The 24404-nt window shown below is 51.1% G+C and overlaps 1 protein-coding gene and 1 long non-coding RNA gene across 2 annotated transcripts in view; one reads left to right on the top strand and one right to left on the bottom strand.

Annotated features, from left to right (window-relative positions):
• LOC147576854 (uncharacterized) overlaps positions 1 to 19130 on the top strand; it is a 33652-nt gene extending 14522 nt beyond the window's left edge. The window contains exon 2 of the long non-coding RNA XR_015241206.1: positions 18842 to 19130. This is a non-coding gene — a long non-coding RNA (uncharacterized LOC147576854). The remainder of the gene's footprint in view (positions 1 to 18841) is intronic.
• On the bottom strand, positions 1701 to 22826 carry ADAMTS8 (ADAM metallopeptidase with thrombospondin type 1 motif 8). Its single transcript, XM_025928847.2, has 9 exons — positions 21624 to 22826; positions 13400 to 13639; positions 12459 to 12594; positions 11622 to 11789; positions 10344 to 10645; positions 7882 to 8065; positions 5295 to 5467; positions 4998 to 5173; positions 1701 to 2904 (listed from the first exon to the last, which is right to left on the bottom strand). The coding sequence occupies exons 1-9, from the start codon at positions 22809 to 22811 to the stop codon at positions 2334 to 2336; spliced, it is 3138 nt and encodes a 1045-aa protein (XP_025784632.2). The 5' UTR covers positions 22812 to 22826; the 3' UTR covers positions 1701 to 2333.
• Between the last annotated feature and the right edge of the window lie 1578 nt (positions 22827 to 24404).

The raw sequence follows: 24404 nt of genomic DNA, 5'->3' as shown, positions 1-24404 counted from the left end.
GGGCCTTAGGGACTTTAGCAAACACTAGTACCAGTTTCCATCAGGAGCACTAGCAGGAAAACGCAAACTCTCAGCAGAGGAAATGTAGTCTTCCCTTCTCGGGGCTCCAAGGGTGGTTGAGGTTGGCCAGGGGAAATAATGGTGTGGTCTCTCACTGCAGATCTATTTTCTGAGTCCCTGCACTGCAGCTGTTGAGTTTCCAGACACAAACAAGTATGTATTCTGTGAGCCTGGCCGAGCCCACACAGCAAGGAAGAGCCAAGCTGGATTCCATTCTGCTTTGCACATCGGCAGCTCTGCTGCCAGCTGAACTCCAGGGCAAACGCAGTCCCTGCTGCGTAGGGTTGGCACAGCTGGACTGCTCTGGGCAGCGCATGGGGGACACGCTTGGCTTTGCTTATTCTAGGGAGGATGAGAAATGGAAGGAGATGAGGAGTTGCAGAAACATACATCAGTCTCAACAAAACTGGTGCATGGCAAGGAAGAATCTGGTTTTACTAGCCGTCATCGACATGCCTGTGTGTGTGCTTGTTTATGTTTAGGTAAGCCTGGCCTCCCCCTCACTAGAGTCAGCAGATAGGGAGAAAGTGGTTAACTCCATGTGGAGCTGTGCACCACACGGAGCTGACCAGCAGCGACCTGCTGAGGGCACTGTAGGGGCCAGAATCCAATTTATTTCGTTTCCTGCTCCCAGGGCGAGTCCTCCCAGAGGGCACCGTTTCCTCACTCACACCAGGGCTCCCTATAGCATCCTCTCTGCCCATGTCACTAGTTATTTGAGTGAGTCTTGAGAGAAAGCAAAAGGGAGGGACAAAGGGGTCAAAGTGATGAAAAATGGAAGATGCGAATTTATATGTGTTCCTTCTTTTCACTACAGTGTCACTTCTTGATGTCGTCTGTTTCATTGTACCCATTAATGAGCAAGGACTGAGTTCCCTCTACACTAGACCATATGGAAGACTGAACCAGGAAGAGGTGAGGAGATACAGAGTGGAAGGTGGGATTCTGGGGCTCTCAGGTAGGGTTTAGGTAGCAGGTGGGGGATGCAGTTCCATGTAGAAAGGGCTGATTGGGACCATTGCAAGTTGTTGGGGCCAGGAGAGTGGTGAGGTGGAGATAAAGTCTGATGTGGAGAGAAGGCACTGAGGTCGTTGGGATGACAGTGCTTAGATATGGGTTCAGCTTTCCTCAGGTCCGCAGAGAATCTGGTATCTCTGGCTGGTCAGTATATCAAAGGGAGGCTGTGTATGTTTGCAGAATGGAATGGGATAGTCTTTCTCAAGAATAATGAACCCAGAGGCATCTCACAGCCACTGTTACCTCAGAGTTGGATATTTCCACCAGAGCAGTGGTTCTCAAACCAGCAGTCTCCACATCACCTGGGAACTTGCTGGAAATGCAGATTCTCAGGTTCCCTCCTTAACCCACTGAATCAGTAACACTTGGGGTAGGGCCCAGAAATCTGTATTTTAAGAATCCCTCTGTATGCCTGCTCGAATTTGAGAATGACTGGTCTAGATTATGATGAAGAGTTGCCTGAATGAGCTGGATTCAGCAAGAGGAAGGCCTGAGAGACCCAGGCAAGGTGCCAGCTTCCCTGTGTGCGTTCAAGGTCAGCTGACCTAGTTTTAGCCTCCGTCCTTGGGCTCTGGGTCCTCTGCCTTTTCCAAAGAAATAGTGAACCAGATCAGACCACTGCATTGGCACAAGATCACACTTTAGTTCAGAGACACATTTGCATAAATACTTGAAATGGACCTGCCCCTGCAGGTGCAGCCTGAGACCCTGCACGGCTCTCCACAGTCCTGCAACTCTGCAGCCCTTTAGGCAATGGATTTTAATACTGAAGACAGTTAAGGTCATTTCTGAAGGTGGCTCGGGGGCGCAGCTGTGGAGCTTTGACATTAGCCATCAACCCCATACTCCGAGTCTCTGTTTTACTAATTTTTTCCCCCTGAGGTAGATTATTTATCGGGGAAACCAAATAGGAAAAACTTTTTTTCATTTAACTCTACTAGTCCTTTGCAAACAGGCTGAGTCTCCTGTTTGGGTCAATAAGTGTTTTTTTTTTTTTTTTTTTTTTTTTACCTTTTAACCTATGTCCTCTACCTGAACCCATACTAGGTTCAACCCACCAGATAGTAGACTTTAGGATCTGTTGTCCCCGTTCTCTTCTCCGCATTGTGAATTCATGCCGAATTGGAGTGGCCATGGCAATGGCAGGCCTGGGTAGGCCACGCCACCTCCATAGGTAGGGTTGCCACAGTGGGTACCTTTGTCTGCACTCCAGCACCCCAAGTCCATGAACACGAGACTGGCCTCACCCCGCTGGATCACAGTGGGCACGGCTGGCTTCCACAGGGCTTGACATCCTCAGGTTTCAGGGCCTCGTTGCAGGTGGCGGAGGCCTGGCCGTGGGGGTCCCGACACTCCACAGTCCGCCGCTGCCGGCCAGCTCCACAGCTGCTGGAGCATTCAGACCAGTCCCCTAGCACCCACTGCGCGTTGAGCAGGGGCTGAATGATGTTGGTGGTTGCTCTCTCTTTACTGTTCTGTATGCTGAAGTTCACGTCATTGGGAACAAAGAAGGTATATTTGACTTTGGGGGGAAAGACCTCACCAGGGACAGTCAGGAGCTGCACGGTCAGAGGCTCAGGCAGGGGCCGGAAGCTCTGCAGCCGTTCCAGGGTGGCAATGGAACCACTATATTTAAGGATGGTCCCCTTCACCAAGATGTCCTGTTCTATGGCAGAGATGGCCAGGTTTCCATTGAGCAGGTACTGCCCATCGGCAGTCTTCAATGCCAGGTAGTTGCCATCGTTCTGGACCCCTGGATGGCTCCGTTGTTTCACATCAATGTTAGTGGCACCAGCTGGGATGGTGACAATGTCATTATAGCCGTAACTATGATAGGAACAGAAAGACACCCTTAGGACCAGTGGCTACCCAGCCCAGTGCCTCAGGAAGTTAGCACGCTGGTGACCAGGGTGGACAGACACAAACCACCAGCAAATCATCCAAGTAATTGCCCCAAAGTTCCTGATAAATTAGCTGCTGAGGCCAATAGGAATGTTCTGTGCATTGGGATATTCAAGCGTTTTTGCTTTGCCTGGTAACTCTGTTTCAAATGCTTGGAGTTTAGATGTGTGGATCTGGACATCAGCACAGAGGAAGATATCCCAGAAGGGTTTGCAAAGCTGCATCAGTGCTGCCAAACCTGGCCGCTCTTGGCTCAAGTGAGATCTCGAAACACTTTTAGCTCCTTGCATTGGTATATAACTTTGCTTGGCAACTTTCATACTCAAAGCTCAAACCCATGTGGAAAAATCTGTTCCACACACCCGTTCCAGAATCCAACCAGGGTGGACATCTCACTCTACCTCTTAGAGCCAATCAGTCCCTAGTATTTGGTTAAAAGGGCCCCAGGGCAGGAGCCAGAGTGATAAATGCTGCTTCTAGTTGCCTTCCTCCGGTGTGTCCAGGCAGCATGAGCTGTGTGCTTCTGAGAAGATAGGGAATGTGTTTCTTTCTTTCTCTTTCTCTTTCTCTTTCTCTCTCTCTCTCTCTCTTCCTCTTTCTCTTTCTTTCTTTCTTTCTTTCTTTCTTCTTTCAAGTTTATTTTGAGAGAGAGAGAGAGAGAGAGAGAGAGCAAGCATGAGTGTGTGAGGGTAAGGGGCAAGAAGAGAATGAGAGAAAGAGATTCCCAGGAAGGCTTTGCACTGGCAGCATGAAGCCTGACATGGGGCTCAAACTCACAAACCATGAGATCATGACCTGAGCCAAAATCAAGGGTTAGATGCTTAACCAACTGAGCCACCCAGGCACCCCGGGGAACATGTTTCAACTCTACTGTAGGTCTAGGGCTTTATGTGGGTTGGAAAAACCTTAGTTTTTAGTCTTCTCTTCTGGGGCAAAAGTGCTCGTGTTACATAGGCTGGGAAGAAAGCAAAGAAGGTTGAGGACAGGCGGTCAGTTCTGTGCTACTCTTGCCTTTCTATCCACTCAGGCTAGCCACTTAGTTTAGGGCAGCTCTGAAAGAATCCACAGCCCCATATGTCTAATGCCTAAGAGAAAACCAGCTAACGGACCCAGTATCTGAATATCTCACACCACATGCTTCTTTTTTCTATATCCTTTGAGTTTAAATTTGAAGACTGCCAAGTTGTCTGCTGTAGGCTGGTTTTGTTCTCTGAGCCCGATAAGGTGAGAGATAGTGAGAGACAGACAGGGGCACAGTGTGGCCGTGTAACATATGCCCTTGCCATTCCTCTCCGGGAATTGTATGCCACGGCAGGAAAAAAATAGCGCAGGATTAAGACACCTGGGTTCTCTTCCCAGCTGTCATTAACTATCAGTGTGACCTTAGGAGCATCATGTGATCTTTTCATGCCTTAGTTTCTTTATCTGTAAATGGGGAATAATAGTATTGGCCATCTGATCTTATTTTAGGAATCAAATGAGGCTACAGGGATAAAAGCACTTAAATACTAGTTTTATGAACTTATGGCTTTAAGACGTGACAAAGCATCCAGAGTTGTCAGATTCATGAAAGCCCTAAGGCCACCAAGACCCGCCCCCTCTTTGTACTCCTTTCTGAAAGATCCACCTGAAGAAAGGGTGGGACTCACCAGGTGTAGGGTGAGATGTCCTTCCCAAAACAGGCCTGGGAGAGCTGCTTTCTGGCCAAGGCCCTGGTTAGTCAGCATAGCTGTATTGCTGGTTGACTCAGAGCTGATACACCCCTATCCTCGGGGCCTCTGGCTGCCCTGTGCACCGTCCTCTCTATGGGTCAGACACTATGCCAAGGGTTCCGCCCATCTCATGACTTGTTATAATGATTCTGAGATAGGGGGGCCTCCCAATGCTTTACAGAGAAACTACAGCTCAGTGCTGCGTGGGTATTAACTGGCCGCTACAGTCCACACTTAGGCCGATGTGATTCTAAAGCCTGTCCAGCTCTTCTAGAACCCAGGCACAGGACTGTGGGTGATACTCACCTGGAGGGGTTGAGGGAACCAGACACCTTCCTGCAGGAATTGCCTTTGCCCCCACACACACCACATTTGTCCAACTTCCTAGGTGAGTCCACTACATGGTCACAGCCAGCCTTGACGCACTGGCCACGGACACAGATGGCCAGAGTCTCAGGCCCACAAAGGGTGCCATCGATCACCTGCAGTGGGGAGAGGGAGTGCAACAGAGGGCATGGTGTGCACAGAAGGAGCCCACAGGTGGAGTCGAACCAGGTGGCCTTGCTCCCCACCCGTAGTTCTGAGCTCCAGCAGGATTCTCACCTTGGCCTCAAACACTTTGAACTCACTCCTTCCCCGGGCTCGGCAGAATAACTTGCAGCGGTCCCGGGGGGACACCCCTGCATACTTGGGGACCCACTGTAGGAGGTTCCCATCCATGTCCGTGTAATTGTAGGCATTGTACTTCTCACACTGCTGCTCTCTGAAGCTTTTCCCTACAAAGAGTAAGAAATTACATGGAGGTAACATGGCTTGCTAGAGCAGGGACGACCCAGCACCAGAAATGCCAGGATTCAGAGCCCCTTTATTCCTCCTGGTTTTGACCCAATCCCAGGACACAGGTCCAGTGTCATCTGGGCTCAACATTCCTAGACTCCCCCAATCTAGGTCCATGTGGCAAGGTAAGGATAAATGTCCTTTCCATTTGGGGAAGATACCAATTTTATCTTATAAATGAATAAACTTAGTAGTTACAGGGGACAACTCAGTAAGCTTGAATGCTCCATGGAGTATATTTTTGGGACCCTGCTAATTGTGCTCTATTTTGACTTCCTTGGTGACATTGGACATGTATCCAAGAACTCTTAGATCTATCTCTGGTTCTGATCTTGCCCCTATTCCTCACCGGCTATAATTCTGGCTGTCTCTGGAGGGACCTCCATTTGTAGTAGTGAGATTACCTCCAGCTCAGCAAAAGCCCAACTCCATGTGGCTTCTCCATTAACTGGTTTAGTTTGCACTTGGGGATACTGCCACATTCTGCTGTGACACTGGAGTCAGGTTTCTGCTGAACATTTGAGCGTCTACATCCACTATTTCCAACCTGTTGTTAAGTCCTACACTCTATTCAGGACAATCTGTGATTTTAAGTGTCTCCTTCCCACTCTCACCATCTGAGTCCACCTCCCACGAGCAGAGGCATTGCGGTTTCATGTGAGACCTAGTTCCCAGCCTCCTCTCCCATCCTGCTACATGCTGCTTCCAGAACAATCTGTCAGGAGTAACATATGTTGTTGTTGTTGTTGTTGTTGTTGTTGTTTTTACCCCACAATCCTGAAATTAAACCTGCTCTTAATACCGAGGTTCTCCACCCTAGTTGTACATCTGCATGGCCTGTGGACACTTTTCATAACACAGATGGCCATGCCCTACTCCTGAGATTCTGACTCAATGCACCTGAGCAGTCTAGGCCTCTGTGTTTCAAAAAGCTTCCCTGATGGACAGCCAGTGCAGAGAATCTCCAGATACCATTTTTAGCTTTCACAAACCTTTGTTGTGTAGCTTTGAAGGGCTAGTATGCTGCTTGACTCCACCTGAGTGAATCCTAGCCCCTCTCAAACCTTTCCCATCTCCTCCCTGGCACACATCCTCCTACACCTCATTCCTATCTCCATTGTACAGGCCCTGCTCAGCCCTAACTCCCTGTGAAGGTTCAGACTAGCTCAGGCTTTTCCTTGCTCCGAATTCTTCATAAGTCTAGGGGTCTAGGCCTCGTAGATTAGGCTTTAATTGCTTTGTAAAAGGCAGGTGGATCTCTAACTAGACCGCAAGTCCTTTGAGGACATGTCTTGTGCATTTTTACAAGGTCATTTATAACACCTATTATAGTTTGAGCCACACAAGAGGCACTAAAAACCACTTGATTGAGAGGATGGACCCTGGTGCATCCTGAGATCATACTATCACCATGTCTACCTTGTGCCTTATAGTCATCCCTTCTCCTTTGTCTCTCCTTCTCTTTACCCCATATGCCAGGCAAATTCTCATGATTCCAGGGCAAAATTTCTAGAGCCTCATGCCATTGTTGATCCCTCATGCCATTGCAAAACTGCAAAGCCTACAGATTCCCTCATTAGACACCAACCCAATGTCAGTGTGTCTTTGCACTTGGATGAATCTCCCTTAAAACTCTGCTTGTCTTTTGCTGCCTGCCAAAATTTCCTGGAGCTGCACAAGGGGGAGTTGGATGGGATGGTGGGGAAAAATGTCTAATGACTCCCTCTCACCAGTTCTGCTGCTACCCCTGCTGCCTCTGAGTTAACATGTGTGCTTTCTAGCGGGAACTAGGGGGTAGGAATATATGCCAACTAGAGGTGGTGCTGCTCCCTGGTAAGGTTCCATTAGGCAGTTGCCATGGCCCCAAGGGAAGATGGGCAACTCTTCTCAGAAGGAATGTGCACTAGAATCAGATTCAGAAACCCTCCCTCCGCCCTAGGCTGAATGTTGGCTGGAAAGACAGTGGAGGTTTGGCTCTGACAGTTGCTTTGGAAAATACTTCTATTCTGCACACAGACGAGGGTTCAGATGCCTCCAGGAGGATTAGTATCCTAGACTCTCGCCTCTCTGCAGAGCTCCCCCCAACCCCCTGAATGAGTTTGGTTGGGAATGACATCCTCTATTTACACATCTTAGAAGACAAGGGAAATTTCTTTCCTTGACTTTGCTATGCTCTCCCAGCCCAAGTGAGAGCTGTCTAGGGGCCAGTAAGCTTTGCCCTAAAATTTGGTGTCTTGCAGAGTCCATTCATATCTGGATCTCAGGAAAGCTCTGCATCCCCAGGAGACCCACCCTACTTCTTGTCTGGGGATTTGCTGCAGTGACAACAGTCGTGGCCATCAGTGGTCATTACCATCAGGGGGGCATTCCTCTGTGTGGCAGGACTGATACTTAGCTCTCCGACCCAGGCAGTATCTTCCTCCATTCTGAGGCTCAGGGTCCTTGCATTCACGATGTGAAAACTGTACTCCTCCTCCACAGGTCCGGGAACATTCTCCCCAGGGTCCCCATGGGGCCCAGCCTCCATCCACTACAGCCTGAAACACACAAGGCCGCACTAAATCAGGAGAAGAGGTGAGGAGGCCTCAGCTGTCAGTGTAACAGGGGCCATGGCCCTGACCTCCTCACCTAGCTATGTTCATAATAATGGTGGGTGTTGTTCAGTAAGCTTCCCTAATCATTTGTTTAATGGCTGTGTGATTTGCTTGGTTATCGTCTTCTTGAACATGGAGGCTGTGTGGGACTTGTTCACTGCTGACTCCCCTGTGTCTAAAACAGTGTCTTGCTGTTAGTAAGGTGCTTGGTATTAGTTGTTGAATGAAGCAACATTTTATGGGAATAAGGTTGTGTCTAATGCAGCAGTTCTCCATCTGGGCCAATTTTATCCTCTGGAGACATTTGGCAATGTTTGAAGACATTTTAGTTGTCACAACTGGGGAGGGCATATGCTGCTGGCCTCTAGTGGATAGAGGATGGGGTGCTGCTAAATATCCAACAATGAACATCTAACAATGACGAAGACATCCTCCCCTTCCACCCCCCAACCAAGACTTATGCAGCTCCAAATGTCTCTAGGGCCGAGGTTGAGAAGTCCTGGTTTAAAGTAATAATTGCTGGGAACTGTTGCTATCTGTCTACCAGCTACCAGTTCCAGTGGTAGGATAATGTCCGGGAAATAGAGTTGCTTCTATCTTTACAATCAACCTGGGAGAACAGAGCTTTGCCCTTGATAGGTTCATAGAGTTTTCAAAAGCAAAATAATTTTTTAAAATGACAAAAGTATTATTTACTTATGTAAAAAAAGAAAAACCCAGAAAAGTATAAAAGAGAAAATAACACTTAAAAAAAAAAAAAAACAAACAAACACTACCCAGGGCGCCTGGGTGGCTTAGTTGGTTAAGTGTCCGACTTTGGGTCAGGTCATGATTTCTTGGTTCGTTCAGTTTGAGCCCTGCGTTGGGCTCTGTGCTGACAGCTCAGAGCCTGGAGCCTGCTTCGGATTCTGTGTCTCCTTCTCTCTCTGCCTCTCCCCTGCTCTCTCTCTCTTTAAAAAAATAAACATTAATTTAAAAAAGTAAAAAAAAAATACCACTGCCCAAATAAAACCACTGATGTAATTTTCATTGATAACTCCTTGTACTTTTGCTCTGGATAATAATAAAGATGCGATGTTTTTACTTTACATACTTTTGATTCTGTCATATAGTGTTTTATGAACTGTTTTCTGTCCTTAAAAATAGATGGTAAACATCATCCCATGATCATTCCTTGTCAAAGTCTCCCTGCATTGAGTTTGGCTCTGGTGCTGGGGAACGTTGGACAGACCCCCTCCCCTCTCCTCAGTAATTCGTGAAGCACATGCTATGGGGGATGGGGGTGGGGGTCAGTACCTAGAAGAGAAGCTTAGTGTTTGAATGGGGAGGACAAGTGGCTGAGGATGAATCCGTGAATCCTGCCCTGGTTCGAGCTTAGATAGAGTGTGGCTTACCTGGCCTGAGCCCGCTCCTGAGCCTCAGTGCAAAGGACATGCCACTGAGGATAGTCCTCTGGACAGAGAGTGCTCAGGCCACCCCGGTGATTCAGTGCTGGACCGGGACCAGGCTGCAAAACTCAGCGGATGCTGTTTCATAGGCAGGCTCCGTGACTCGCAGTAAGAGAAATGTGATCAGCCTCACGGTTTGGAAGTATTAAAAGCAGGGCAAAGAAGCGAATCATTTAAAAACTCTTGCTGGCATAGCCTTGGTTTTTCTTGTAAGTTTACTCTGTCCCAGGCCAAGTTTTCTCTGCCTGGTCAGAAACAGCTTTGATTCCTTCTCCCCTCTTGATTATGGAATTCTCACAATTAATCTCATTCTCCTGACCTCTGATTCTGAATGCAGCTCAGACACAGGAAGGATATGGATACCTTTCCCTCAGTTCTTGAATGTTCCTCTTCTGTTATCACTCTATCTGTTTGTAATGGAATTCATGATGGCCTCCCTCTATTGAATGGTGAAGTTCTGGCCTTTGTGCTGGAATGCTTCATACCTATCACCAATCCTCACAAGCCTTCAAGTCAACCCCAAAGCAATTACCAAGGGGGAGTTCCCAAAATGCCCTGAGCACTGGTGGTGTCATCCATCTGCCACCATCTGTCATTCGAGAGTACAGCCTTGAAGGCTGTATTCATCACTAAAAGATGAGTGATTTTACTTAGAGGTCATGGTTGCAGCCTAGCCCAAAGTCTCTCAGTTCATGGCCCTCAAGTGTGGTTTCCTCCTTGAAAACAGCCTCCCCCTCCCTCTCCTTCCACACCCCCAAGTGGCTGTCCCTCACCTTGGGCCTGTCCACTTCCTCCTCAGGCAGACAGCTGCCATCCCAGCAGAGGTGCCCAGGCCCACAGGGCGTTCCATCAGCCCATGGCAGGCTGCCGTTCTTCGTGTGGCAAAGGGGCTCAGCACCATCCATGTGGCACCACAGCTGGGCGCAGATGTCCTGCGCAGAGGTGTTGGGGCAGTGGCGGAAACCCAGCCCAAAGATCTGCTTGCACTGTTGGTCCAGCTCATACAGGGCCCTGCGGCCTGGGAGGTCTGTCGGGAGGGGCAGGGCTGAGGTGGGAGCATCCAGGAGACAGTCTCCTGAGAAATGGAGGAAAGCAGAAGAACAAGAATGAGAAGCAGGAGTTTTCCGCTCTCAGCTCTCCGTACCCTCCCACATTACACTCCCACATTATTGCTGGGGTTGAAGGCCCAGCCATCGTAGTTTATTTGACAAGCTAAAAACTGTCAACACTCAATCATCTATATGAGCCTATCCCATTTTTGACTATCAGTAGTAAACATTTTACTAGGATTGAATTTTTTTTGTTGTCATCCAGAACATCTTGAATACATTCAGTGTTCACCTAGGGAAGGCCAGCTAGCTGACATACTAATTTACATCGCATATAATTGGGGATGTAAATGTGCTCTCAAAAACCATGGCATGCAAAATAAAGTCAAAGGATTGGTGTTTGGATAATGTACTATTTTTGTATCGTAGGTGTCCCTATCTTCTTCAATGAGAACAACCACAAATAAATTATGTTTTCAGTGCTTTGCCCAATAAGTCAAACTGTTTCGACCAGGCCACCCCTCTCCCCCATCCCCCTTGCCCTTGCTCTCACACCACTCGTTCCCTGCCTCTTTGCCATTTCTAAGCTGCCGCATCATCTATGTCTCCAGTCCGGATGCTCTATTCTCTCCTCTGTACTACATTCTTCCATCCCTTCGAGCTCTGTTCAAGCCCACCTCTTCCAGGTAAACCTTCTCAGACTAATTCTACCTGCTCTGTGACTAATCATCTAAATTAGCCCAGCACACTGGTCGCTAGAAGATAGGGCAAGGAAGAGCATGCCTTGTGAGGATGGTTAGCCTGCTATAGCACGGGAGGTTGGGTGAGGAACACATCTCTGGTGTCTTCTATCCTAAACGTCTCTGATGCTTTGTGAAGGAGCTCAGCCAGAAACAGCGCAGGTGCCAACGGCAATCTAGCAATCCAGGAGGTGGGCTGGGCAGACCTCAACCACCAGCAGCTGGCCAGAAAGAAGCAGGGAGAAGCTGGAGGGACACCTACCGTGCCCGCCGTCCAGGAGCTCCGTGAGGTACATGGCACTGCAGGGAGACCAGGGCAGTGTCTTGTTTAGGTGGACGAAGAGGGGTGCCATCATGTGGTGTTTGCCCATGGGCCCAAAGAGCCGTGCACAGGGCTTGGAGTCGTCGTGGGGCATGCTGAGGACGTGCCCTGAGGTAAAGAGAGACCTGAAGTCCACCCTAACTGGCCTCCACTGCCCTCCACTCCGCCCTGCCCCTCCCTGAGGGCTCCTCACAAGGCCCAGCACCAACCCACCCCCCTCTTGTAAGACAGTTACCCTCTGCTGACAGAAGAAGGCATCTCAAGGGCTAACCAGTCACCGGCTCCTCATGGGAACAGCCATGCCCCTGTTCCTTAAAGATTTTTGTTTCAGGCTTCACTCTGGGCTTTTCTCTCTCGGGAAGCTTTCTCAGAATACTGAGGAACATTGATTTCCCTTTGTTTTCTGCCTCAGCCTGTCCTAAATTCACATGCACCTCAATGATTTGCTTGCTTATGCAGTGCCAATGGATCTTCCCAGAGTTCTTACCACTTAGCTCTGGCAAAGCATCGCAACTCGACCTGAGCATTTGTTTCATTTGGCATTTTGCTGGTGACCTCTGCTGATGGTCCAAGACCCTATTTTAATATTATGGCCTCATGCTCAGGGTGGCAATGGAGAAAGCACAGTACCTATTTGCATATAATCAGTCTGTCCTAATTCTGGGTAGAACCTGGCCGTGTGTGAGATCTGCACTCCTTAGACCCTGGGCTGGCCTGGATTTGGAAGAGGCAGATCCCTCTGACACAGTACAGTAGACGTGGCATGGCAAGTCTTACCTAGCTCGTGGGCCAGAGTGTAGGCTGCCTGGAGCCCCTCATCCTCGATCACGGAGCAGCTCTTGTTAGGGTCACAGATTGTGCCAATGTCCGCCACACCCAGGGTGTCACACATCCCTTCCTTCCCACAAAAGTTCTGCTTGGCAGAGAGAGAGAGGGCATGAGAACAGACATTGAACAGAACATCTTCCTGTTTCTGCTCTTCCTTAGTTGAAGGAAAAATTTTAAGCCAAAGGCCCTGTTTCTTCACAAAGGCCACTCGTGTGAGGAAACCCATTTCTTTTTCTGTGTTGGTGTGTCCTGGGGCCAGCTTGTTTTGGAAGGCAGGGTAGCACAGGGGTTATGAGTACTGACCTGCAGCAAGACTGTGTAGGCTTGACTATGAGTGTTACCACTGTGTGGCCGATCTGTGCCTCAGTTTCCTCAGTTGTGAAATGGGGCTTTGTGGGGCTGCTGTGAGGACTGAAGACATCAAGAGCGCCTGATACATGTTATTAGAGTCTTCAGCCTTTGGGAAGCTCTGTTTCAATTTACCAGATAGGAGGGCAGGCCTGCCTCCTGGTTTGGAGGTTACCAAATCTCCGGTTAGCTGCCTCTGTGTTTAACAACCACTGCAGATGGCTCTCCTCTCTTCGTTCCAACTCCCGATCTCTTACTGGGCAGTGTGAGCACATTTCCTCTTGTTATGACCTCAGCAGACAGCTGGTCACAAACTTTTGGAAAAGGGCCCTTGCAAGATTCCTGTCCTTCCCCTGCAAATACCTCACACTTGTCCTCATGACCTCCCCCTCGTCGTTGTTCGGCACATGAGGCTCCTGGCGTCCAGCTGGGGCCAGCAGGGAGACATTTCCCATGTTTGGGCAGGCCTTAGTGGCCCTCTCTTTTGATCCGCCCATCCCGCCTCCCTTCCTCTCTGGGGTTTCTGGAGCCAGCCCACAAACCTGTCTGGTGAGCAGAATGGCTGTGTCAAAGTGTTCTGGGTGCCGGTCGCTGGGCTGGTTGAAACGTCGCTGCCAGTTGCAGAAGTTACGCAGGGTAAGGCCACCGTTGTCAGACACTTCTGGGCCCCACTTTTCATCTTCCACGATCAGCACTTTTACCACCATCAGGTTGATGGAGTTTCTAATGCTGGGGTGCTTGTAGATTCGGGCTGCCACAGACATTAGTGTCAGGACATGGTTCTGTTGGGAAGAAGGGGGCAGGTCGAGGGGAGGGTTACATCTCCTGGCCTGTTGCCTGCCCACTGCCACCACCCCTTGATATGCGTCCTGTGTGCCAGGCTCTGTGCTGAGCGCTGGATTTGCGGCATGTTGCTGAAGACTCACAGAACCCCTGAGGCCCTGGCGTTATATTCCTTCATTTTACCTGTAAGAAAATTGAGGCTCAGTAACTGACCCAGAACACAAAGCTAATGAGTATACTGCCAGCATTTGAACCCAGATGGCCTGGTTCCAAAACTTGTGCATTTAACATCTTGACCAGCCGCAGGTGACTCCGTAAATCTAAAGTTTAAATGCAATAAAATTAAAGTTACAGTTCCTCTGTCACACTGGCTACAGTTCAAGCACATCAGTAGCCATCTATGGCTCAAGGCTTCTGTATTAAACTCAGCAGACAGAACATTTCCATCATCACAGAAAGTCCTATTGGACCGCACTGATTATTCTACCTTAACGTTGACATCAACCGCCTCTGTGCCAGCCACCCCCATCCCCTCTCTGTTCTCAGCCCAGAAGCAATTGTTTGAGTGTTCGAGGTTAGTAGAATATGCCCCCTTAGAATCTAGTTGAGCATTTTCCTGGTGCCTATTGGGTAACTTCTACTCTTCAGGATGGGCACTGTTAGCCCGCAGATTGCTCCGATAATCACTACTAACAGTAGCCAGCCTGCACCAGTCACCAGACCCACACCTTACTCGATGCTCATGCTAACTCTGTGCGGTAGACGCTGTCACCCCCATTTTACGAATTAGGGAGTAGAGGTTCACACAAGTCAAACAAGCTGCCTAAGGTCACACAGCTCTTAAAGCTGGGACACCAGCCCAAGCACGTCTGTCTCTGAGGTCTACACCCTTTGCGTTAAGTTTCCCAGTGCTTGACTGCTGGTTTCTAGACAATCCCAGAAGGTCTATTCCCTTCTGCCAGGGCCTTGAGAGAAGTCAGTGGACCTAATGAAACCCAGGCGCTTAGGATCACACCTGCCTCCAGTTCTGCCCAGGCCAGCTGAAGGAGTCCACATCATTGCTTGGCCTCTGTCCTACCCCTGGGTTGTTCCCAAGGCTTTGGAAGCAGCCAGATGGAGCTCACTCTCCTGCTTCAGGGACTTCTAGAAGTGAGTCCTCTTGGACTATTGTGCAGAAGAAAAGGGGGAAAAGGCACGCGTGCTTTCAGCCAGGAGTGTGGCCAGCTGAGCCTGCCATTCATGTGCCCTGCTCCCTGTTTCCTAGGGCACTGTCTCCCATAAGCCTTTCTTTTTTTCTTTCCTGTGGTCTGGAAGGTAGGAGTGGAAGGAGGGGAGAGGAGGGTGAAAGGCTAAAGAGGGACAGAGGTGAAAGGCTCTGTCGGTTGAGGCCATGTGTGGGAGTTCCAGACGAATCCCATTATTTGTGAATGGGATCTGTCTGTTCACCTCGCAGGCAACGAGCCAGGTATTTTGTAAGCCCTACAAACAGGGGTTGGCAGGTTCCTTAGCGTGTCAAGCACTCCAGCTATGTTTAGGCTGATGTAAACATCTTATCAGCAAAGCTGAAACTTGGCACTTGCTCCTGGAGCTGGATTCCTGAGGGAAAAAAAGCAATCACATCATTATGCAACTGGGGGTGAGGGCTGAGGAATGGGAGCTCGCTGAGGCTGCTTCCTGGCCAGGCTTCCCTGTTTCCAGGGGGCAGAGTCTCCTGCGCTCTTGCCCTAGGAAGGGTCAAATCTGATGGGCCAGGGACCAAGCCCTAGGGTTTCTTCAGAGGCAACCTGCAACTCTCTTTACAAGATTTCTTCCTTTTGAGTCCCAATTTCACAATCTCAAAATTGGGGAGATGATGTCTTACAAAAAAGGCGTTAACACAAGATGCCAGCTGCTCAGCATTGGTCCCGGAAGGTTTGAGGTTTAAGAAGGATCTGTGTTCCCAAGCTGACCAGATCAGACTGGGGCTCTCGGGCAATGCAGCTGAGTGGGGACCATGCACCAGCCATGTCCCCAGGGAAAACCAAAGGCACAGGGGTGTACATTTGTGTACAAAGGAGGGGCTGAGGCATCAGCGGAGGCTTCCCGAAACTAAGATTTTCAGGGAGTCTCCTCCTTTGCAGTTCAGGGAGCTCACAGCATCTTCTCCAGATACTAAATAACTGTAGGGCTGAGCAGGCTTGAGAGCCATTTTTTTTTTTTTTTTTCAAGGCAGTGGATTAGACTTGAGAGCATTTGGATGTCCTTCTGGTTGCTATTTCAGAAGATAATTTCCATTGCTACAAATTCTTATAGAGAGCTACAAGAACTATGTGGTTCAGTGTGTCTGTTAAAATCCCAAATCCTGGTCCTCCCCTTCTCTCTTGTCTTGCTGAGCTTCTGGAGATGGGAGGCACTGCTATCCCCGCTGCTAGCTCCTCTAAGAAACTATGGCAGGAAAGCCTGACGTTTGCAGTGCCTCTTGCAGTTACCTAGGGGCAAGGACCTGGGGAGGTGGGGTTGGCTGTCAGTCTGTGAGCCTCCGATTCTCAGTCGGTACCCTAGGCAAAAGGCTAGACCCGACTTACAGTCCCACAGAGAGAGGGCTCAGGAGCCAGTGAAGGAGAAGGTCAGACGGCTCACTCCACCACCTGGTGTCCATATATACCTCTCTGTGCACCACACAAGTGTGGGCTACTTGCTAAAGAATGTGAACAAGATGGTGCCCCTGGTGGTGTGGGGGCCCCAGCACAGCAGATGACCTCCAGCAACCATGTCAGGTAAGTGGGAGCCCATGACCAGCCTGGCCAGGGCTGGTCCAACATCCCTGCTCTTGAGTGACCTGGGGACCTCATGCCCTTAATTCTCACTGGGAAAAGGCGGGGCATTTTCTAGGGAGTCTCCTCCACTAGTGCCCCTAGGACCTGAAAAAGAGAAAGAAATGCCCGAGCCAGCTAGGCTGAGACATAGCACTCTGATTCTTAGCAATACAAACAAGGAGATTCCTCCCCCAGAGCTCCCATGGCAGCCAAAGCCAAGTGCAGTGGGAGTCCAGGAGAAGGCTGGGCCTGGGCCAAATGCATTTCCAGCGGCTTCTTCTGCTCTGTCATCCTTATGCTTGGCTCACTTGCTCTTCACACTGTGGGTCCCACCGCTTCCTTGCTGCACACCTGGGAGAGGCAAGGCAGGGGAGCACGGCAACATGGAAACACTCTGAGCTCAGCAACCAGTGCCATACTTTTCCTACTGGGGGTCTCCCTAGGGCCCCAGACTGCCGAGGAGGTGGGGGAGAGGCCAAAGAGAGTAAAGAAGCAATTGGAGAAGAGAGAGGGTCCTGCACTGATGTCCTTCATCGCTCCTCATTCTCAAAGCAGCAAGGGGCGGGGCACCTGGGTGGCTCAGTCAGTTAAGCTTCCCACTTCGGCTCAGGTCATGATTTGCAGTTTGTGAGTTAGAGCCCTGTGTTCGGCTCTGTGCTGACAGCTCAGAGCCTGGAACCTGTTTCCGATTCTGTGTCTCACTCTCTCTGCTCCCCTCCCCACTAGTGCTCTCTCTCTCTCTCTCTGTCTCTCGAAAATAAATAAAACATTAAAAAAACCAGCAAGGGGCAATGTCCCTCTCCAAAGGTATACGCACTTACTGGAACCACAGTGAGTCAAGCTTAAACACTCTGAGCTGAGCAAGCTGGAAAGGAAGGCCTCCCTGCTGCGTGGGACAGCGGAGCCAACACAGCAGTGGGCTGGCTATGAAGGTGTATGACCACACTACCTTCCTCCTCTGACAAATGTCATCACCGAAGGCAACTCTGGTATTAATTCCTCTTTGTTGAGCACCTACTATGTGCTGGGCACTGGGTCAGGTGCTCTCTATATTGTCTTGTATCCTCAAGACAATGCTAGGACATTGGTATAACCGTTCCTATTTTGCTGGCGAAGAAATCGAGGCCCAGAGAAATTGGTAGCTTACTCAAGGACACTCAGTCATTTTGATTATCCTTCGAAGCATATGCTTTTACTCACCACACTGCTGCCTATCCTGGATGCTGCAAGGACAGCGACAGCATAGCCAAAACAAACCCAGTTCAAGCCAGCAAGCAAGCTTACCCCTGGCATTGTCTACACCTGGGGAGGCAGAAGTGGCAAATCAAAGACCTTTGAATATCAAGGCATTTTCTTTGGGAAAAACTGTGTATTGTTGATCATGCTTGGAAGAGATTCCTCTTGGAAGGAGAACATAATTCACCTGGGACGTAACACTTGTCTTTCCCCCATCCTCATGGGGGATATAGAGCCAGTGGGGGTGTGTGTCTGCTTCTGTTTTTATCCAAACCAGGACACTTTTGAGAGTGAAGATGATGCTACTAATAATTATGCCAGAACAGGCCTAAGTGGGGATTGTGCTGGACACACTGGGATATGTGGGCTTGTGGGAGACATTTTCCCAGAGGATATGGGTAAAGGGGAGATGGAATCGCTAGGACTTAACCCTTTCCTGAAATCCCTTGCTGGTAGCCTGACATCTTGGGAGTCCTCTGGTCTTCTCTGGGGATGATGATTACCACTTCTAGGACTCTCCCTGCTAAGCAAAGAATTCAGAGCTCAGCTGGCAGCTGATCCACCGGCAGGATGGATTTCTCAGACTGAGTGTGGGGCACGGCTCAGCCTGCCCCTCACTGCATTCCTGCTCCAGGTTCCTCCAGGGAACAATCAGCAGCAGCCGGATGCAGACAGAGTTAATGGCCTCTTCCGAGGTGGTCCCTGCTTTCAGAAAGCCCCCTTTGTCTGAGCTCATTAACTCTGAAACCAGATAAGAAGGTGGGAGGTGGAGGGGGGCGCCCTTCTGTCAAGGGATTAAGTGAACTCAAGTGTACAGAGTTCTGGAAAACTTCATTGTCGCTTAACAGTGTGACCAGCTTCTAGCATGGCTAATTCTTTCCCTTGGCCTTGAGGTGGTTTCTTCCCAGGATAGGGCCTCCCACTTTGGCTGGGCATCTTTGGACTGCTGGATTCAATGACCTATTCCCACAATATGGACAAGTGTAGGGCCACAGAGCCACACACCCTTCTCATGCTAACGCAACCTCATGGCACAAGAGAAAAAGAGCACTGCACTCAGGTTCAGGACACTTGGATTGTGACCCAGACCTGCTGCTTACTAGTTGTGTGACCTTGAGAAAGTCACAGATTCCCTGTGAGCTGAACCTTTTTCCTCTGCCTCCCTCACAGGTATTTCCGCTGAGGTGATGCATACAAACCATTATGCAAATTGAACGCACTCAGAGCATGGTTTCCCCACATAGTGCTGAATTTTCTAGAAGACTCATCATGAAAAGTGGCCTCACTGATGCTTACATTAGCACTGATGACCTAGTCTAGGTGTCTGGCCTCACAGATGAGGAAATGCAAGCCCTCAAGGGGGTAAAATTCCTTCATCCTTACCTTACACCACTGCCTGCTAAGATACCCCAAAGTGCCTTCCATCTGTGCAAATGAAGTCTCTAGGAGATGCCTCGGAGAGTTACTTATAAAGAACTGGATTCTATTTTGGGGATATGGATCTGGGCAGGCAAGGTCTTGGGGAACTAGAACATGACATTCATTCTTGTCTTAGCTGAACTCATGGACATGTTTAGGAAGTCCAGGGGATTGAGCTGAGAAGTTCAAGTCTATCCTGTGGCATCTCCACAGCTGGTAAGCAGTCAAAGCAGAGGGGTCAGTGGGAGGTCACAGAAGCAGCTGTGCCTCAGCCCCTGCCCCACCCCAGCGTGGTGACAGCAGGCAGGGGTGTAAGTGGGCTGTGACATAATGAGACCAAAAGGGAGGTGATGGAGTTGGTACAGCTGAGACAGGACTTTTCCTTCAGGTATAAGACCTGGAAGCAGATCCCCTAGGGAGAGGCCCTCAGCCTATACAGGTGCCTGATGCCTATTCTGATATGCTTTTCTGACCCATGGAGGCTGGCTGGGTGCAAGGTGTGTGTCTGTGGGTGGTCCAGAAACAGCATATGGGGAGGGAGAGGGGATGGGACAAGCATGTACTGGGTCATCCGGTCAGAAATCTGTAAGGGTAGAAGTGTTCCTAGGTGCCTCTGTGAAGAGAACCCGAGGCAGACCCAGCCCAGCCCAGCCAAGTATATCCTTGAGGTAAGTACTCAGTATCTTAAGTTACTAGGTGATGGGCTGAGTGAGATGGTAGGAAGACAGTAGGGAAAACATGTTGGCTCTGAAGCCTGAAAAGTAATTACTTTCTCTGATGCTTCCTTGTGCTCTTGTCTTTCCTACCTCCTGGTTCTCAGACAGATGTCAGAAACTGGTCCATGCATGGGGAGTGGCTCAGCACCTCAGCTCAGGGTTTGCAATGATTGTACTTTCAGCCTTTCTCTGGTAGAGCTCCCTGATAGCCAGGTGTGGTGGCCCTAACCTGTGATGGGAGAAGCCCCATTAACCACCCTTTTGAGGACTTGCTTGAGGAAAGGAGTCAGGGGAGTTGGCTGGTGCCTCCTTTTGCTTTCAGGGTGGGCAGGGAAGCAGATATGCAGTCATCATAGACCTAAAGCCCATTGGAAAGACCACACCGATGGCTCAAAGCTGCCTTACCAGCACGTGGCAGAAGTGAATACTACAACAGTGTGCAAAGGAGCCTGCTTCTACAGTAACCAGAGAAGCAGCCACATGGGCCACTCACCCCTATCTCTTCCCATCCTTCCATCTAGATGCATTTCCCCGTGATTGCAGAGTGAGAAAGATGGGGTGCATCATCTAGACTGTTCGGCACAGGTGATGCTGAAGCACTCGGTGCCCCCAACAGTTGGGCATGGGCTGATCCTAGAATAGGATCACTGGCCAAGATTGCCATTACTGAAAAAGTATCAACTAAACTGCGGCAGTGGCCAGGATCCCTGCTGCAGGGATCTATGACCGCTGGGAGGGCAGGTCTTCTCTACCTAGCACGCCCCTGGTTTTGTGCTCCTCAGGGGAAGAGAAAGTACGGCTCTCTCCTGGAACCCTTGTACTTCACCTGGTGCTTGGGGGAGGTGTTGGGACACAGGGTGACACAGATACCTCTTGCTGAGTCTGCACCACCTCTGAATCTAGTTAGACGTGGTCTGGCTACAGGAGCTGTCCCCTGAACTCCATGTTCCTGCCCAGCCAAGCTCAGTAGAGAGCTGTGTCTGGGCTGGGAGCAGCTGGGGTGGACCAAGGAGAGTTCTGGCTCCACAAGGAGCGTTCACTGAAAGAGTTCATATCCCCACTATTTTCTCCCCTCCCTTTTCCACTGAAGCTTCAGTCTCCCAGGCTAACCCCCAGGCAGAAATTCTGTTCCCCTCCCTTCTTGTGCTGATGCTGGCACTGCGAAGTTCTGCCCGGGGCTGAGTGCCAGGTTGGCAAGGTAGTCCACGCCCCTTGATCAGAACCAGCTGGGTACACAGAAGTTGGGCAGCCCCCTTCCAGGTTCAACTCCCTCCAAACAATGTCTTTTACTTATGGCAACCTCAGTTCTGTACACGAAGGGAATGAAACAGCCACATCTTTCCAACCCAGCTGACTTTCCTTGGGAACCTGTCAGGTCTGGAGCCAGTAGAGGGCTGGGAAATGGAGGGTGGGGTGGATGCTCTTCCAAAATGTCCAATTTTCATCTCTGTTGGGAGAGGCAGGTGCCTGGGTTGGGGGTGGGGGAGCTGTTGTGCTTGAAAACCCACTTTTAGTTCAGTTTGCCAAGTGCTGAAGGAGATTCAGGATGCGAGGGGTGAAGGTGAGTAGCAGAGGAGGAGGCGCCAGGACCTCCACTCTAAATTAGAAAGGACGGGGGGTGGGCGAGGGCAGCAGGTAGCCCAGGGGTCAGAGGCTAAGAAAAGAGTTCCTGCACCTTCTCAGAAAGGAAAGAACCTTGTTTGGGGTCGGTCTTGGAAGGATGAGGGATGTGAAGGGTTATCTCAGAGGAACTGGAAAGGGAAGATTTTGGAGGCTCTAGGAGGTGACTGGGGGCCTCCAGGCAAAGCGAATCCTACCTGCAGGTCGGCTCCATAGAAGGCAGCCATGGACGCATCGGCCACCAGCAGCGTTTCCACGAAGCGAGCCTCAGACACAAAACGCTTGGTCCGACTCGTGGCCCCCAGGGGTGGTGGCTGCTCGCTGGCGCCTTCTGCATCCTCTTTGCCCTCCTCCTCCTCCTCCTCCTCCGTTTCCTCCTCCTCCTCCTCCTCCTCCTCCTCTTCCTTCTCCTGCTCCTCGTCTCCTTTCTCCTGCCTCTGACCCTCTCCCTTCACCTCCCACTCGGGTCCTCCAGGGAGGGGGTGGGCTTCAGAGGCGGCGGCGGCGAGCCCGGGGTTCCCGCGGCGCGGCCCGGGCCCCCAGCGCTGCAGGCGGTGAGGCTGGTGCAGGGAGCCCCCCGCTCCCTGCGGCTGGATGGTGAACTCCTCGCCGTCCAGCAGGAAGGAGCCGCTCAGCCCGCGGCACAGGCTGACGGCCGCCAGCGACTCGGGCTCCCCATTCACCGTGCCGGAGAAGAAGCAGTCGCGCAGCTCCCGCTCGCCCCCGGCCGCCCCGCCGGAGCCCCCGAGGCGCTCGATCTTGAAATTGGGCGCTAGGAAGCTGGCGTCCGGCGCCAGGCGCAGCACGAAGCCCTTGCCGAAGGCGGACAGGTGGAACGTGAGCTCGCCCGCGCTGCCCGGCAACCGCGTGGGCTCCACCAGCTCCGAGGCCTGCCCCCGGGCGCCGGGCCGGGCCGGGGCGCCGCGGGCCGGCGGCGGCGGCGGCGGCAGCAGCAGCAGCAGCAGCAGCAGCAGGAGCGGCGGCCACCGGGGGGCGGCGCGGGGCATGGGGGCTCCGGCAGCGGCGCAGGAGAGGGAAGAAGGCGGCCCGACGCGGGCAGGTGCTGGCGGCGCGAGCGCAGCCCGGCCGCTCTCTCCAGGAAAAAGCAAATCAATCAGCTCGCTGGCCGACTGGGCCAGCGGGGGCCTGGCGGCGGCGACGGCAGTCCCCGAGCGGCCCCTCTGGCTGGCGCAGGCCGCTCCTCCCGCGCCCGCCCGCCGAGCAGAGCGCGAGCAAACTGGCGCCCCGGGCCGCGTGCGCCCGTCCTCCGCCCCTGCCCCGCACGTCGTCCCCGCGCAGCCGCCTCCTGCCTCCTCCCCACCCCGGGAAGCACCGAGTGGGCTGCCGAGCGCTTCGTATTTATACTTCCTTCCCGGCTTTGACATAAGAGGTTTATTTTTGATCTCTCACTATTCCCGTTTCCCCTCCCCTGGGATCAGAGAGAGAAACTGAAAAGAGGGAGCGAGAGAGGAGAGAGAAAAAAAATTGGATGAAATGTAAAACCAATCAGGAGTCAGGGAGACGCGCTCCCCCCCCCCCCCCCCCCCCCCCCGTAAGTGTCAACTCCAACTTTTTTCCCCTTCCCTTTACGCGCGGTCCCACATTAACTCCTGCAATGCTGGACTGGCCCTTCAGACAGAGTCCTTTGGGGAGGCCCCAGTTGCTACCTCCTTCAAGGCCAAGTGCCCAGGGCACAGCCTCCCAGAGGCTCCTGCACTGGCCCCAGCGACAGTGTTCCCATCCCTGTAGAATCACTCTGGGGATCCCGACTGTTGTATCCCGACTGCTGGGGATCCGATGTGTAGAAGAGAGGTCTCCAGAGAAGGTTCCAGAGCTTTTCAATTGTAAGGCCCAAAAAGGATGTAGGAAAGGTCATACTAAAATCATGCTCCCCACTAAAAACCACATTTGCACCCCAAGCTGGGGATCAGGGACAAATACCACCTGGTTAACACAACCAAGGTCTCGGTTACTTGCCTTGTCCAGGGGCTGCAGCGCAGAGCGCAGCACAGCAGTAAATTACGAGAGGTAAGGTTGGCAGCAAAGTGGAATCAGAGGGAAGGTGAGGGAAGCAGAGGGAAGGTGAGCATTTCCCTAGGAAGGCTGCAGATCTTCAGGAACTGCAGTTTGGGCCCTGAAAACTTGATTTGAATACTGCTCAGTTTTTTTGGGTCCTTGATGAAAGGTGGCAAGCCCCCTCACATGGCGCTGCCCACAGCTGTGGGTACAGATGTGTGTGAGAGTTGATTCCTTCCCACACTGCCATCTCCCCCAGGGATGAGACAGGACTGCAGCCCAGAGAGAGAGAGAGAGGAGTGGCATGATCTACAGTCTTCACTGAGGGCCACAAAACGAAGCACTTAATGTCACCCCGGTCTTAATGGCACAGCTCTGGATTGGATTCAGGGTCCTGTTCTCTAAGTACAGGCTCTAGAGTCACTCCTCTCTGTGCTTGCTCCGAGTTGTCAGTGTGGGAGATTCACTGGCATCAGGACCTTTAAAATCCTCTGCCAGCTCACCTATACCCAGCTACCCAGTTCTCTGCCTGTGTTGGGGGTACTGGCAGTTGAGGTCCTCCCTGCTTTTTAGCCCAATTGAACTGGTAGCTATGGACATTCAGCATGCATATGAGACCCTCCGGGCTTGTTACCTCCAAAGAGGAGGTTGTCACAAATACAAAAGTACTTTTGTGACTACAGAACCTCTGGTAAACCCTGGCGTCCCCCAAATTCTTTCCAAGTGTCTCCTCTGTCTATTTTCCTTGAAACACGGAAGGATGGCTTTGAATGAGAAAAAAGGATGCATTAGCAAGCTGTAGGATTGTCTTTCCAGATCATTTACAAGCTAGGAATAGCTCGCGTCTCATATGTTTTGGGAAACACTTCTGGAGAAAGGGGTATGGAAAGAACGGCCTCTTCAATCCTTTTCCAAAAATGAGGAAAACTGCATCCCAGCATAATGGCATAATGGCCCTGGCA

The sequence above is a fragment of the Puma concolor genome, chromosome D1, assembly GCF_028749965.1.
Source record: "Puma concolor isolate L17-30 chromosome D1, mPumCon1.1.hap2, whole genome shotgun sequence".
NCBI lineage: Eukaryota > Metazoa > Chordata > Mammalia > Carnivora > Felidae > Puma > Puma concolor.
Note: the sequence above shows the minus strand (reverse complement) of the source record. Positions and strands in the feature narration are given on the sequence as shown.